This window comes from Mesoplodon densirostris, chromosome 1 (assembly GCF_025265405.1).
Source record: "Mesoplodon densirostris isolate mMesDen1 chromosome 1, mMesDen1 primary haplotype, whole genome shotgun sequence".
Lineage (NCBI taxonomy): Eukaryota > Metazoa > Chordata > Mammalia > Artiodactyla > Ziphiidae > Mesoplodon > Mesoplodon densirostris.
The window spans coordinates 110,103,853-110,120,575 of record NC_082661.1 but is presented as its reverse complement, the minus strand read 5'-3'; the positions used below and the strand labels follow the sequence as shown (position 1 = coordinate 110,120,575).

The 16,723-nt window shown below is 50.9% G+C and overlaps 1 protein-coding gene across 1 annotated transcript in view; it reads left to right on the top strand.

Moving 5' to 3' along the window:
- The first annotated feature begins 50 nt into the window (after positions 1-50).
- Positions 51-16,723, top strand: part of C1H1orf198 (chromosome 1 C1orf198 homolog) — a 33,862-nt gene continuing 17,189 nt past the window's right edge. The window contains exons 1-2 of the mRNA XM_060107674.1: positions 51-438; positions 12,733-12,783. Coding sequence (XP_059963657.1) covers positions 106-438; positions 12,733-12,783 — 384 coding nt within the window. The 5' untranslated portion in view covers positions 51-105. The remainder of the gene's footprint in view (positions 439-12,732; positions 12,784-16,723) is intronic.

The following is a 16,723-nucleotide window of genomic DNA, read 5'->3' as shown; positions in this document are numbered from 1 at the left end:
TGGGCGGGAGGCGGGGTCGCTGGGGCCTTGGGCGCTGGGCTCCGGGCCGCGGAAGGGCGCCGTTCGCGGGGCGGGGCGGGGCGGGGAGCGGCGGACAGGCCGGGCATGGCGTCCATGGCGGCGGCGATCGCGGCCTCGCGCTCGGCTGTCATGAGCGGGAACCGGCCTCTGGACGACAGGGAGCGGAAGCGCTTCACCTACTTCTCGTCGCTGAGCCCCATGGCCAGGAAGATCATGCAGGACAAGGAGAAGATCCGGGAGAAGTACGGGCCCGAGTGGGCGCGGCTGCCGCCCGCGCAGCAGGACGAGATCATCGACCGGTGCCTGGTGGCGCCGAGCGCCCCGGTGCCCCGGGACCCCGGGGACCCCGAGGAGCTGGCGCGCTTCCCCGGCCTGCGCGGGCCCACGGGCCAGAAGGTGGTGCGCTTCGGGGACGAGGTAGGTGCGGAGCGGGCCGGGCTCCCCCGTCCCCCGAGGCGCCCCCGGCCGGGCGGACCCCTGCCCGCTAGCAGCCGCCCCCGCCAGGCGCGCGGGCAAGGGCTGGAGAGGAGAAGGCGCAGGAACCGAGGTGGGTGGGACGGGCGGCCCGGAGCCGGAGGTCCGGGGCTGGGGGGCTCCCCGGGGCAGTTCGTGGAGGACCGCCGAGAGAAGGAAGGAGGTCATTCCAGACCCTCCATCTGGAGCTGCCCCGCCGGGCCGCAGGGGACCCGAGACTTGTCAGACCAAAGTGCCAACAGCAAGGGATTTTAAGCCAGGCAGGCCTGGGTTCTGATCCATTCTGCCATTTAGCTCTCTGGCCGTGGGTGACCTAACCTTTTAGAGCCTCAGTTTCCCCCGGGAATAATAATATCCACCCGAGGCCTGCCAGGGAAGGCAGTCAGCCTTTTATATGTAATAATATTAATATTTGTGATGAGCTGTGTGCGGAGAGTAAAATTGTCCAGCAAGGTAACAAGAAGGAAGAGGTGCCTTCCAAGATTAGGAGGCAAAACCCGAAGCCCTAAGATGTTTCCGAGTGAGCCCGATGTGTTGCTTAGTTTTGGGAATGAGTACGGTGGCCTCCTTTTTCCAGTGAAAAACGAGGGATACGTTCAAATGAGCTGGTACATATAAGGGCATGCCTGGGCCTCTGACCTAGACACTCCGCTGGGCCTTCTAGAGGGCCGGACATTGTGGAGGAAGAAACACTGAAACTAGAAAAAACTCAGGGGTGACCCATACTAAGTCACAAAGGCCTGAGTGTTCTGTGCTTCTCCGAAAGTCGGCCTTTTCCTGGAAATGCGTTTAACTAAAACCTGTTTGGTGCCAAATCTGCGGCTCTTTGGCCTTTCAGACTCAACTTTTGTGGTGAGGGTCAAAGTCCAAAGGAGCCTGCAGTATACAGGGAAATCCGCAGCCCTGAGAGCTCTGAGGCTGCAAGCAGGAGGGGCTGGGCTTGGAAAGGTTTTCCAAGGGAGTCGTAGACTGTGGAAGGAATTCTAGTTGAGGATGAGGTTTTAATCTGATTTTCCGGCGTGGGTGTGCTGAGGCATTTATTAATACAAAATGTTTGTGGTCATAAACCCGCTTTCTCGTGGGGGAAGTGTGAGAGAGCAGAACTATGCTTCCAACATTGCCTTATACTGACAGAATTAAAAGAAGAGTCTTCCATGGATTTTAAACTCTGAAGGCTTCGCCAGGAAAAAACGAGGGTGTGGTAACGGAAGAGATGAGAATATAGGTTTAAAATGTAAGCCCAGAGCTGAAGCATTTTTAGTGTGAACATATGCATCTCTCTAAAGACATTCGCAGGGCTGGGGCTCAGATTTGGGTGATGGAAAAGCAGGCAGCCCCTCTTTGGAAAAGTCACGAATAAATAAACTGTGAGAAGAAATAAACCTGCAGGTACTTACAGATGTTGCAGGGTCCCTGTCATTTTCCCTTAGCTTGCTGTCCGGCTAAGAATATCCACATGCCCGTTCACCATCCAAAAGCCCGTGCCATATAAGGGTCCGGTGTGGCTGATAAGGAAAGATGTGGCCAAGTGAATTTTGTGCTCCGATTCCTTAACTGGGTGCCAGACTGAGCTGTTTGCAAATTTGTAAACGCAAAGCGATTTAACGGCCAACAGAACTTTTTGCTGTGGGACCTGCATGTCCTTCCAGGAGCACAGGAGCCCTGATTTTCAGAATTGAACTCAGCTTTGCCAAACGGGTTGCGAGTATGTCCTGGAGTGCCTCCGACCAGCCTCTCAGCACGGATGGCGGAGAGACAGTGAGTTTGAGGACAGGTACAGAGGTACCTTGCCCAGAGCTTTTGTTGTTGTTATCTCCCCTGCCCTCCTGCAGCGGCTGTGTGATTTCATCCCACTAGGGAGTTTAAAATGTGTTACCTGGACTTGGCAAGAGGTTGGCACCAAAGTGGAGTTGGTGGTCTCGTGCCCAAGAGGAGGGTTGTACTCGGAGGAGGGTTGGCTCCTGCTCACAAGGGGCGATGATAAGGACAGTGTGGCGGGTGACCCCTCGGTAGGCTGCTGGACAGAGTGGCCTGAATAGGTGGCCCCAGGTTTGTCCAGAAGGGCCCCGAACCTGACTGAGTCAGGCACTCTGTCCCTTCCTGTTTGATGTGTCCTCAGATGTAGTCCGTGGGGCCTCCACGGCCAATCTGGCAACAGAGAATCCTCCTCCTAGCTCTGCCACTGCCAGCGTCCACCGTGGGCCCACTGAAGGATGGGTGCTCAGGTGCACCCCAGCTCTTGATTTAGCCAGCATCTGACCTTGGATGATAAGCAGGGTGGGCCCCGTAGATACTTGGGAAAGACCACCTGGGATACTGGGTTCTGAGGGCCTTTCCTAAGGCTGTAATAGAAAGCGCCTGGGCTTGGTTGTGAGTCTTGGGTTTGTTTTGGCTTCCATCTACTAACCTTTTGACTGGTGAACCCCTAACCTCTCTGAGCTCCTACAACGGGAAGAACATTAACAGGATGATAGTAGAGACAGCGTCTAGGAAAGGCCTGTGGGATTAAAACATGGTTGCTGCTGGTGAGAATATGAAGGTTGTTAGCTCTTGTCTCTCCATGTCCACTTTTGAAAATCACTGTCGTGAAATCAATAAATTCCTCCTGTTGCTAAGCCTGGAGCTGGCCACACAGAGTCCCACGTGAGAAGGAGCTCTGCCCTGCTGAGCTCTAGGGATGGGCCTCAGGGTACATACTGAAAGCTGGGCTTGCTCTGTCCACAGTGTGGCCGTGATGTGCCCTGTTTCCTGATCAGCAGTCACACCCGCCTCAGATTGGTCCCCCCTCTCGGCTACCCCGAAGGACCAGGACGTCGCCTGTTTCTTTGAGTACTCTCCCTCATCGCCAGTAACGTTTCTGGGTCCCACACAGCAGCATTTGACGTCACATCATGCCCATATGGCCTTCAAATGGGACTGCCATCCAGTCATTGTTAGGCGTTGAGGGAACAAACAAGTGGAAGCTTGCTTGGGCTCAGGGCTCAGCTCACACGTCCAAGTTGCCCAGCCGGGGCCGCTCTGTGTAGGACAGGTGTGGCAGCGTGCCATCCGCGTGTTCGTTTTTACCTTCGCTCTCTGTAAAGTGAGGAGACCAGCGTCCAGGCCCAGATCCACCCTTGCTTGGAGGACGTGCCTGCCGAGGAGAGGGAGGCTGGCTGCCTTTGCACGCTGAGGCCGTGAAGGGTCCTGTCGGTTTCTTGGTTCTTACCACCTTGGCAGTCAATTGAGTGCCTATTTCCCAAAGCCCAGTGTATTAGACACTAGAGCCATTCATGCTTTAGGGACGCTTAGTCTTCCCCTGATCTTCACCAGCTTTTCTAGAAATCCGTCCACGTGAACATATGATCTCAGTACAGCTTCAGTGCAGGGCCTCCAGCCCCTCCTGCCCCCTGGTCATCTCCGCAAGCCCCTCCTGTGCAGAGAATCTAGAGCTGCTGCCGGTGGAACACTTATCTCTCAGCAACAGAAGAGGAGCACTGGCGTCCCCATACCTGGTTCTGGTCCTGCCGTAGCCTGGCTGCCCTCTTAGGGCGGGGTTCTCCCTCCACCAGGGAGCAGCTCCCTGGACTTCTCTCGGGTTCATAGGCCTTGCTTAGAACAGACATGGACATTGAGGCTTGCCCTTTGGGTCAAGTACTTGGTCTGAACATTGAAGCATGTTTGAGAATGGATGCTCTGAGCAGTCTGACTTTCCCTGTGCTTCTCAATTACGGCGTTCTTCTTCCAGCAGTAAAAGTTTTGGGAATGGCTTGCTTTGCGAGATGAAGAGTTTTCATTTTAGAGGGATTTAGCCATCACCCCAGTCTGCTTCTGCCGCTTCCTGTTATCAAAGAGCAAAAAAACCACACCAAAAACGAAGAAACACAAAAACCCGAAAAACGAAAACCCTGACTTTGCAGGCACGCGTCGCTCTCTGCCCCTTGCCCCCACTCCCAGACTCTTCCACTGGTCTGAGCACGTCAATGAGAGTCACAGGGTTCCGAGCTCTGTGCCACATTCTTGGCTCCCAAAAGGCCATAAGCAAGTGAACTCAGAAGTTTGGGCAGCCGGCGTATTGGCTTCTCAGGGGCCTGCTTGCCTGTTTCACTTCTCTGTAAAGTAGGTGGGGCTGGGCAGGAAGGGTGTTTCCATATGCCAGCCCCGGGGACCCTGATCTGGATTTCGCGTGCTGTAGAACACCCGTTTTAAGCCCTGGAGCGAGGCAGTTCTGTCCCCTGTTCCGCAGCTTAGCATGACCCGCTGCTCTCAGAAGGAAGTGTTCTCTAGCACCTGCATCCCTCCCCCTCCTGCAGGAACCTGGAGGCTTGCTGCCTGCTCTTTTACTCCACCTGACCTTCACCTCCTTTTCTGGGGCTGAGTCTTGGCCTCCCTGACCCCTGGATACCTTCTGCAGGCCTCTGAAGGCCCCGTGGCTTTTCCCATGCCCATTGCCCATCCGGCTTCTGCTCCCAGCTGGCTGACGAAGCACCTTTCCCTGAAGTGCTCAGGAGGCTGGGGGTCAGTATGGAATCCCCCAGTGCAGCAGACCTCGCTAAGCCGCTGTCATCCAGTCCATGCCCTTGGGGCTGCCTGCCAAGGGCCACCTTGCCCTCGCCCCTTAGGGTCCAGGCTGGTCAGCTGTTTGTGTTTGAAAGTAAACTAATTAAATGGGTATACAATTTCTAAAATAACAACCCTGTTTGTTACTGTTAAAAGTTTCAAGCAATGCAGAAAGAAGCAGCATTATGAAGCAGAAATTGGTAGTGCCCTTCCAGAACTTTTCTCACTTATTCAGTCTTCATTAGATTTGAGTTTGGTTGGATATGTATCTTCCTGATGCAGGACCTGTGACATGTGAGGTCACCTCTTCCCCGTTCACTTCAGCAGCTTGGCTTCTATTTTTCAGCCTTCGGCACAAAAAATGAGAAATTTGAGAGTTCCTTTCTCAGCATTTGGACTTGTTTTTTAAGGAAGGCAGAATGTGTAATTATGATTCCCACCTTCTGTCTGGCAGATGCATGCATTTTTTAGAAAAGGTGACAGGGTGGACCTGGCTTTTCGTGTCCCTGCCTGGGACTCTGCATAGCTGGGGCTCCTCGGGTGGGGGAGGTGTATTGAACAGGTGGCCTTGGGAGCTGAGGCAGCAACAGAGGCTCCCCCTGGCCCCTGTGGGTGTGGCCCAGTGGCTACCAGGGAACAGGTTTTGCAAAGAAACAACTCGCTCCTTATCTTGCAGGGAGGGAGGGGGCAGAGCTGGGAAGCCTGTTGGCAGGTCTGGAGTCATCTTATAATTGACGGGAGTTACTTTTACACTCTAAAATGAGAGATTTCCTTAGTACCAGAGAAAGTACCCATTTCTCAGAAAAAGAAATCAAGGCCAGACCTGTCTGTTAAACTTCTGCCTCGTTCTCCTCTTCATTTCCTTAGACCTGTGCCCCACCCATCCTCCCATCACTACCTTGGCATGTTTCTGCTGAGGTCTGAGGAGGCCTGAGTTTCTGTATTTGTATTCATGGTGGAACCTGCCCAGGAGTTAAATCACAACTGCTTTTCTGTTGTTGGAACTGCCCTTTTGTACTTCCGGTGATGGCAACCCTCTGATCTCAGTAGAATTAAATATACTACAAGTCAAAGGGGATAACATCGATTCCATAAACATATAAACAATAGTCCCTAAGAATAACCACTTGGTAAAAAAAAAAAAAAAAGAGCATATTCTTCTTCCTCACTTCTCCCTTTTTTTAAGTAGGCTTTATTTATTTATTTATTTATTTATTTTTGCGGTACGCGGGCCTCTCACTGTTGTGGCCTCTCCCGTTGCAGAGCACAGGCTCCGGATGCGCAGGCTCAGCGGCCATGGCTCACGGGCCCAGCCGCTCCGCGGCATGTGGAACCTTCCCAGCCCGGGGCACGAACCTGTGTCCCCTGCATCGGCAGGTGGACTCTCAACCACTGCGCCACCAGGGAAACCCCTACACTTCACTCTTGATGTTGGACATTCAGTGGTTTGGACAAACATCTGAGGACACAATTCTGTCGTTACAGTACTGTGCGGAGTACTTTCACTGTCCTAAAAATCCTCTGCACACCTCCTGTTCATCCCTCTCTCCCGTCCAGCCCCTACAACTACTTATCTTTTTACTGTCTCCACAGTTTTGCCTTTTCCATACGTCATATAGTTGAATCATGGAGCCTTTTCAGATTGGCTTCTGTCACTTAGCAATATGCACTGAAGGTTCCTCAGTGTCTTTTCATGGCTCGACAGCTCATTCTTCCTAGTGTTGAATAGTATTCCACTGCCTGGATGGACCACAGTTTACTTAGCCATTCATAGCCATTTGCCTACCGAAGGACATCTTGGTTGCTTCTTAGTTTCGGCATTTATGACTGAAGGTGCTGTAAGCATCCATGTGTAGGTTTTTGTGTGGACCTGAGTTTTCAACTCATTTGGCAAACTACCAAGGTGCATGATTGCCTCCCTTCTGTTTTTTATATGCTCCTGTGAATTTGAGGTACGGACCGACACTAACCAGATCACCAGGCAGAAGGGGCTCCGTGCAGGATGTGCCAGGAGGCCCCGGCCAGCCCACATCACTGGAGCGATGAGACAGTCAGCAACACAGGGTAGCGTCTGTCCTGCTCCCACAGGCCCTGCCGTCTGAGCTTCATTTCTCTAGCTTAGAGTATTTCAGAGTTTACATTTCTTACTTTCTTTTTTTGAATTTTATTTTATTTTATTTTTTACACAGCAGGTTCTTATTAGTTATCTGTTTTATACAAATTAGTGTATACATGTCAATCCCCATCTCCCAGTTCATCCTCCCCCTACCCCGCCCGCCCCCCCTCCTTTTCCTGCTTCGTGTCCATACGTTTGTCCTCTACATCTGTGTCTATTTCTGCCTTGCAAACCGGTTCATCTATACCATTTTTCTAGATTCCACATATATGCGTTAATATACGATATTTGTTTTTCTTTTTCTGACTTACTTCACTCTGTATGACAGTCTCTAGGTCCATCCATGTCTCTACAAAGGACCCAATTTCGTTCCTTTTTATGGCTGAGTAATATTCCATTGTATATATGTACCACATCTTCTTTATCCATTCGTCTGTCAGTGGACATTTAGGTTGCTTCCATGACCTGGCTATTGTAAATAGTGCTGCAATGAACCTTGGGGTGCATGTGTCTTTTTGAGTTATGGCTTTCTCTGGGTATATGCCCAGTACATTTCTTACTTTTAAGCCAAGATGCCACTGTCTATCACCCAGAAACTCCCCTCATTTATGGACTTCAGGAGGACAGTGACAATATATGGTTCCAGTGAGCACTGTTTCTGAATCACTCAAGAAAAATCAGATATATTTCTGGGGAGCTTAATGGTTGGGATTCTAACTTTTTAGAGACTCAGCCCTCTAGGTGGCAGGAGAAATTTAACAAACAGTGCACCATATTCTGACTACCACCTAAGAGTGTTTATTGTTTATGGTTACATACTAAGGGCATGATTAGAAATGCTGTTGCAGTAGTTTTATGTAATCTTTGAACTCTGGGAAGAATGAAATGAAAACGGCCTTTAAACGTGATTTGCTGGGCCCTTGCTGTGTATTAGGAGACCGTTTGTGTGCCTTGGTTGATTATACTGATGCGCAGACGTGATTCTGCCTGCTCCAAAGTTGGGTGGGTGAGAGCCAGCCCAGAAAACCTTGGGCTCCTTGTGACGGAAGCCTGAACCCAGGTTGGTTTAGTAGAAGTCCTTATTTGAGGATGATGAGAGTCACCTAGCAGTATTCATTGAGGCCACCTTGGCAGGTGGGGTGGCCTGGGAAGACAGAGGTGGGTCCCTGAGCCTGGGAGGTCAGCAAGTGCAGCCTGTGTGGCCAAGTGTCCCCAGTGTGAAGAGGCAGTCAGGTGTCCTGTGGAGGACTGAAGTAGGTAAGCTGCCCAAGGGGAACGGCTGCATTAGAATTACCTAGGGAGTTGTTGGTTTTCTAAGACTAAGTCAGGTGGGACCCACAGATTCTGCCTATTAAAACAGCACTCTAGATGATTCTTTTTTTTTTTTTTTAATGTGGGAGTCTTGTCCTTCTAAATGAACTTGTTAATTCATTTGGTGGAATCTTTTTTTTAAAAATAATTTATTTATTTTTGGCTGCGTTGGGTCTTCTTTGCTGCGCACAGGCTTTCTCTGGTTGCAGTGAGCGGGGGCTACTCTTCGTTGTGGTGCACGGGCTTCTCCCTGTGGTGGTTTCCTCTTGTTGCGGAGCACGGGCTCTAGGCATGCGGGCCTCGGTAGTTGTGGGATACGGACTCAGTAGTTGTGGCTCGCGGGCTCTAGAGAGCAGGTTGAGTAGTTGTGGCGCACGGGCTTAGTTGCTCCGCAGCATGTGGGATCTTCCCGGACCAGGGCTCGAACCCGCGTCCCCTGCATTGTCAGGCGACTTCTTAACCACTGCGCCACCCGGGAAGTCCCTAGGTGATTCTGATTTACAGCCAGACCTAGAACCTCTAGGCTAGGGGTGCTCTCCAGAGAGTATTGAGTCTGGTGCCTGTGAAGGGCGCCAGTGTGGACCCAAGACCAGTAAGAACCCAGGAGGTGGTCATCGCCTCTGGCTACCTGGGACAGGTATGCCAGAGAGAGGGCATCTGCAGGAAGGTGCAGTTTGTTCAGTTTGCAGAATGGTCCCCAGCCTGTCCCTCAGAGAGGCCCAGAGTGGAAGCGAGACTTTCAGAGCGCTGCAGGGGTCTCAGAAGCAGTTCTTTTGACTGTTGCAGGAAAGGTGCCGCTCCCCGTCTGCAGGCTGCTAGCGGCCTGGCTTTGTGTAGGGGGAGCTCAGAGCTGCTCTGTGACGCCCGTGCTCCTTGCCCCACTTGCTCAGGCTGACCTATGGCCACACTAAGGGACACCCGCTGTGGACAGCGCCACTTACAGGTGCTGTCCACTTCACACGCTTGAGACATGATGAAATTCACCGGCCCCAAAATTGGAAAAGAAGGTTATAAAAGAATAAATGGCCCATTAGTCTCCAACTTCATGAAGAGGAGAGGCTAATATTTATAACATTTCACGTTTGAAATGAATTCTAAGTCCAGAATTTTTCATTTTAGAATAATTTTGGAACAGTCCTGACTTTTACAGAGGAATCAACCAATTATAGAGGAGTTACTTGTCACCAAATAATTTCCAAAGCAAAATTACCAAAATCCTTAAAAAATTTAAGAGTAGCCGTTACATTTAGTGTAGAATGTAGTGAATTTCAGTGTGTTTGATATTGGTTGCAGCTTGTGGTGTGTTCGGAAATGTTTAACATCTGGCTCCAGGGCAGTGAGGGGAGCAGCCCTGATGTGGAGCACCTGCTGGTTGCCATGGAGATGCTCCCCCAGGGGCTGTCCAAGCCCCCAGGTATCTCACTGCATCAGAGCCGGTCAGGGAGGTGCAGTGACCCCGTTGTGTGGTGTTATAGATGCACTTTCCATCTTGCAGGGGCAACAGATGTAAGTAACCTCAAGAGCACAGATAATAGCAAAAGGGACTAAAGTAATTAGGAAATGATGTTTCCAGCATTTGTTACCTTTGTCAGGTTTTTTTGGGGGGGGAGGGGACACTTTTTTGAAGAATAGATTTTAATTTTTGGAGCAGTCTTAGGTTCCCAGCAAAAGTGAGTAGAAAGTACAGATTTCTGACCTACCGCCTACTGTCACACGTGTGCACCCTCTGCTACTACTGACACACCCACCAGAGTGCAAGATTTGTTACAATGGATGAACCTACACAGCAGTGTTGCCCAACATCCATAGTTTCCACTGGGGTTTACTCTTGCCGTGGTACATTCTATGGGTTTTGAGAAAAGCATCCATCATTACCGTGTGGTACAGAGTATTTCACTGTCCTGAAAATCCTCTGTGCTCTGCCTAGTCAGCCCTTCTTCTGTTCAACCCTCGTAACCACTGATCTTTTTATTGTCTCCATAGTTTTACCTGTTCCAGGATGTCATATAGTTGGAATCATATAATATATATAGCCTTTACAGATTTTTTTATTGTGGTACAATATTCATAACATAAAATTGACCGTGCTAACCATTTTTAGGTGTACAGTTAGTACATTCACAGTGTTGTACAGCCATCACCACTATCCATTTCTAGAACTTTGCAATCCTGATGCCGTTTTGCATACAACTGCCTGGAAAGCCTGTGCTTGCCCCCAACGCTCTTTGTGGCTGGAGTGTGCAGCCAGTGGCTGACATCAGAGCTTCAATCACATTTTTGTTTGGCATGTTTATTTTTGTTAAGTGTTTTATTATTTTTTTTTATGAGCTCAGAATTGCAGAAATCTAAGGAATTTGTCCCTTGACTCTGTTTCTTGCTGGAGCAAACAAAAGATTATTGACTTGACACCAAGTTGGGGAGAAATCACAGTGCACCCCTCTGTCTGCAGCCCCCTCGGAATTTCAGCCTGTCTGGGCTGCAGCCACTGGAACCTGCTGGCTCACCAGGCTCCAGGCTACATCTTTGTTCCTCAGAGTCTTGCACTCATTCATCTTCCAAAGCCAAAAACCTTCTTACTGTGTTCTTTGCAGATTTCAAAGGGACTCAAGCAGCATAATTAACATTCAGAGGATCGATCATATCACATGAGAAGGGGTGTCCAGCTCCGGTGTGTCCTGCTTTTGGCCAGTGGTCCTGCTCCCTTCTCTGCCTCTGCCTGCCCACTGAATCTCCACACGCCTCCTCTGTCCCCTGAGGTGGCCACTGGGCTTGTCCCCCCCCACCTCCCCATAGAGGGAGCACATTTACCAGTTGGTTTCCCTTTGCCCTTTTCCACAGGTCCAAATCTAGAACAAAGGGAACATACATTCCATCAGCCTCCTTTATTTTTCCCATGTGAAAACAAAGTCCTTCTTGTTTTACTGTTTCTAAGAGGAACTTAGAGGGTCCTGAGATCACAGAATTTTAAGGACTTTCAGGTCATTGAGCTCAACTGCGCTCTTCTCCCACGCCCTGACCACACACACAGAGACCTGGATGCAGGAGCCCCCTCAGCCGAGACTTGTTAACTCACATTTCTACTTTTGGAGGGGCACGGTTTGTAAGTTGAGGAGTACACTTGGACTTAACTGAGATTCCCAATGGGAGCGTAGTGGCCCACGTTCCCTCTCGTTTTTAAAGTTTTGCCTGACAGCCAGGAGTGATAGGAGACATAGCTTAGAGGCCAAGGCTGGGGATGGAGTCGGTACTGAAGGAAGTGGACCCTCTGCAGAACTGGTCCCCCTCCTGGAGGAGGGGGAGGGGAGCCAGGTAACCTAGCTCTGGGGCTAGGGAGTGACTCTGGGCGCGAAGACATCACGTACCTGCGGTGCTTTATGCAAGGACAGTCTCAATTCAAAATATTTTATCCCATTTTCAGTCTGTATCACCCAGGATGTCCCAGTTTTTGGTTCAGAAAATATGATTCCCCAGCAGAAGCTGGGCACACATGAGACATTTGCTAGTATAGGAATACAGCTGGAGAGTTGGAGGGGTGGCCTAGGAAAGGCGATCTTACAAACCTTTGTTCAGATCAGTGGATCCAAGGTCAGATTCTCAGTGACTGTTTTGAAGGGCTCCTTCTCTCCTGTTCCGCTTGTGAGGGTCAGAAGGATTTCAGAGTTTTCACTATAATTAGGCAGTTGCATTCAGTTGGCATTTTCTTCATTGATAGGCCGATTACTGCCTTTCAGATCTCTGGCAGGCACTTAGGAGGATGGGGGGAGGATGCTCAGACAGTACAGGTGTTGACTGGCAGATAATCTCCCGACCTCCTTTTCCTCTGTTACCTCATTTTATCCTCACAACAACCCCGCAGGGGAAGCGCAGTTCTCCTTTTACAAATGAGGAAACTGAGGCTCAAAAGGCTAAGTCATCTTCCCCTGGCCGTGTGGCTAGTCGCTGGCAGGGCCGAGACCTGAGCCCGGAAGCCCTGTTTCCTTTCTCCTCGGCCTCCCTGTCATCGAGTCCGTCCTGGGGCTCCCAGGCATTCATCGAATGTCTGTTTGGCAGGGGACGGGCGTGCCTGGCAGCCGCGGCCAGCAAGGTGAGGGGGGAGCCAGACCAAGAAGGTCAGCACATTCTCTGCAGAGCGCGACAACTTCAGGCTTGTTTTGAGCCAGGACTTGGGATTCTTCTTGCTGAAGTTTGGTTACCCCATGGCCTTGGGTGGTTGTCTGCGCGGGGTCCCTTTGGGTTTGGATTTCAGATTTATTCTTGAATTTTTATTTCAGGACATAACTTGGCAAGATGAGCACTCTGCCCCTTTCTCCTGGGAAACGAGGGTAAGTTGGGTTAAATTTAGATTTGTTTGTGTTCTTAAAAAGCGTGGCGGCCTTAGGTATTTTCCGTTCAGCCTTGGTGGGCTCAGAAGGCCGCGGGCTGCGGTTGATGCGCCCCCTGCCGGTGGGAGAGGAGAGGCGGAGGGGCGGGGCCTACACCACGTTGGGCTTGGTGAGGGATGGAAGCGTGGCGGTCAGCGCGCTGGGCACGGTCGGCGCCCCTGTCCTGGGAAAGCAGGGGCAGCCCCTCGGGGGGCTTTCTCGGCTCACACTTCTGCCCACCAGCACTCAGTGCCTTGTTGGGGGCTCCATAACGCAAAGCTTTGAGGGAAGCTTTTCTTGGCGGGGGGGGTGGGGTGGTGGGGGGGTGGGGGGCGGGGTGGTTAAGAGCTGCTTTTATTAAAGTGAAATCCGAAGGGCAGCCGAGATAGGAAGGTGGGTGGGTGTGGAGACAAGGCAGCAGATGCATCAGAACTGCCTGCAAGAGTCACCTCAAAGGCAGAGTCCTGAGGGAGGAAGGGAGGAGGGGAAGAGTGCCCTTTGTACCCTTTGAAGCTGGAATAGCCAGTGGATACAGATGTGCAACCCAGCCTGGGTCCCTGATGCTGGTCCCCAGTCATTCGTTTATTGCTGTTAGTGTCATTGTTGCCAAAGTTGCTTAAGAGTATCAAGCTTAACGGGGTTTATCCGTTTCCCCATTCTCCCTAGTTGTCCCAGTACAAATGCATTAATAAGTAGCACAAAATGACCAAAAGGCAGGTGTCTCAAACCCAAGGAAAAGAAGGAAAAAGACCAGGATTCTCTGAATTCTAGAACATTCTCTGCTGTGTGTTGGAGCGTCCTTTCCCTAATGGGGGTGACCAGGACGGCTATGTACCTGCAATAGGGCTTAGGCTTGAGGTTGGATCAGGGCTTTCAAGCCCTGACACTTGAAGGGGCTTGTTTCTTGGTTTTTCACTTGCCCCTACAGTTGCTTATCCCGGTAGAAACGGCGTCCAGGGGGCTGTAGGGAGGGTGGGTCAGAGCGGGATGCGGCAGTGGTGGGGGGGTCTGCAAGCCACCTGAGAGGCCCTCAGGTGGGCGTCTGTGTCTTAAAATGAAGGATATGACGAGGGCTCAGATGGATCAGGACAGCCATGGTGTTGCCCACAGGCGGCGCAGTTGGTTAGCTGATTGATTGCCCCAGGTGACGCGAGCTGCCCTAGGATGAGGAAGCCTGTGAAAGTTGAGGGGACCCTTACGTGAGAGTTGAGAGGTGGCTTTTGCGAATACGTGGCATTAATGCAGATAACCATGCTCCTCCTGCAAGCACAGACTCCTGCCTTTGGGGGTCCGGAACGTCAGGTCCTAAACATCCTAAAAATAAAGATGCAAATACCTGCATCCTGCATGCGTGATTTTTTTTTTTTTTATTTCCGTGGCAGATTAATAACCTAGGTCTGCGCAGAGGTCAGGGTGAGTGACGACGTTGTGCCTGGAATTGGAGTCTCCTTCAGGATCTGGACACTGGTTAAGGGGTGGCTGAACCAGCGAGGATGGCTGGGAGGCAGCCAGGGAGGGTGAGGGGCAGCCTGGGATTGCAGCTTCCGAGCTCCAAGACCCACCCATAAATCCCTTGTGCAGTGACAGGGCAAAGGGAGTTGGAGGTGGGTAGAAAGGACCTCGCCACATTGACGTTCAGCCAGGGCCATCAATATTCCTTTTATATGGGTTCCCCAGATGGGTAACTGACAAGCACTACAGTTAAGTCCCCTACACACGAACCTTCAAGTTACAAAGTTTCAAAGACGGGAACGTGCGTTCTACCAATGTCAGGCGTGCATGAAATTGCAGCTTGCCCTCCATCTCTTACTGCTGACGATCCTTCAGCTCTACCGTCTCCCACCTCCTCTCCCCGCTCCAGCCAGTAACTCTTCTTGCCTGTTCACTCGATGCCAGCCCCTGGATGCCAGCTGTTGTCCTGGACTACTGTCCTTTTCAAGGGACTGTACTGTAAGATAAAAAATGTTTTATTTTTTGTTTGTTTTTTATGTGTTATTTGTGTGAAAGGTATTTTAAACCTGTTACAGTACAGTACTAGATAGCCCATTGTGTTAGTTGGGTACCTACATACAACTCATTCGTATGTAGGGGCCTTACTGTAATCCTAGGCAGATGGGTAGTCTGCAGGGGGGAGTGGACAGCCTCGGGGACAGGGCCCAGAAGGCAGCACAGATGTTACTGGACTGGGCCCTGTGTTTGATGATGTCTCAGTGATGAAGACAGAGAAGTCAAATTAGTTAAAATGCCCCGAGCCCTAAGTCCATCATGCCCCCCACGAGGATATCTGCTCTTGTAAGAATTTACCTTGTTAAATGTTCCTGAGTCAGCCGTCTGTGGGATGGGATGTTTCATCTGTTATTACCTTGATGCAGATGACATTCTGGGGCAAGGATGGGGCAGCACCTGGGGCGGCTGCTGAGAATGAGGCTCAGTGTGGGAACAGGTGCTGGGAAAAGGTCTCTAGAACAAGGTGTGCTGACACAGTCCAGCACGGGTCACACTCGTGCTGGTGTTAATTGTCCACAGATACCATCCAGGTCTCTTAGGAACCTGCATAAATTGAGAAGGCTTGATAAACTTAAGTCAATATGTGTTGCTCACATTTTAATTAACTTGTTTTTTTTTTGTTTGTTTTTGTTTTTTTAGTGAAAGGTATAGTCTTGTGGCTGAAAGTTCTCCGTTTCATTTTTTTTTCCGTTGGAGTATAGGTTACTTTACAATGTTGTGTTAGTTTCTGCTGTACAGTGAAGTGAACCAGCTATATGTATACCTGTATCCCCTCCCTCTTGGACCTCCCTCCCACCACGCCCCTCCCCCCATCCCACCCATCTAGGTCATCACAGAGCATGAGTTGAGCTTCCTGTGCTATACAGCAGGTTCCCACTAGCCATCTGTTTGACACATGGTGGTGTATTTATGTCAAACCTAATCTCCCAATTCATTTCACGTTCCCTTTCAATGAGAGAACCAACTTATTTCATGAACAGGTGGGCTGTGTCCTCACCTTTCGATTTGAGCTCTCAAAATCACACTTACGTGATTTGAAGTCAGAACTTTGTAGAGGCAAAATAGAGAGCATTCCAGAGAGCAAAGGGCCTCACCCCTGCTCTGTCATCAAGAGTCGGAGTTCCCCCACTCGCCTCTCCCCAGCTGAAGCGCGAGTGCCCACCTCTCTGCATTGTCACGCTCTTCCTTAGGACTGAAAGACGGATGAGAACTTCTTTGGAGAGCTGCATGCAGGAGGTGGGTTAGCCAGGGCAGGGTGGCCCTGACCTCCAACTGCAAGGCTGGAGACTCTTTGTCATTTGACGTCTTTGATGCATGGCCGGCACCTCACTCCTTCGCGGCTTGAAGCAGCCATTTCTTTTCTCCTGATTCTGGGGGCCCGTGGTCTGGGCAGGGCTCAGCCGGGCTGTTCTTCTGTGGGCCTCGCCAGGCACCGCTCACGTGTCATCTGACGGCCGATGGGAGCTGGTTGCTCTAGGGTACCCTCTCTTCCGTGTCCGGTTGGGGCCACGTGTGTCCAGTGGAGCTACGTGTTGGTGGAAGAGTTCCCTCGGGTGAGAGCGGAAGCTGACAGGGTCTTCCGAGGCTGAGGCTTGGGCACCAAAGTATCCCCTCTGCTTTGTTCTGCTGGTCAAATCGAGGCACAGTCCAGCCCGGATTTTTATCCACTGATGGTTTTTTTTTGAATTTTAAATTGTGGTAAAATACACATCCCATAAAATGTACCGGCTTAGCCATTTGTAAATGTGCAGTCCGGTGGCCTTAAGTGCATTCCCACTGCTGTGCAGCTGTAGCCACCATCATCTCCAGAACTGTATCATCGTCCCAAACTGCAACTCTGTTCCTTTTAAGCCGAAAACCCCCTTTCCCCCTCCCCCAGCCCCTGGCAACCACC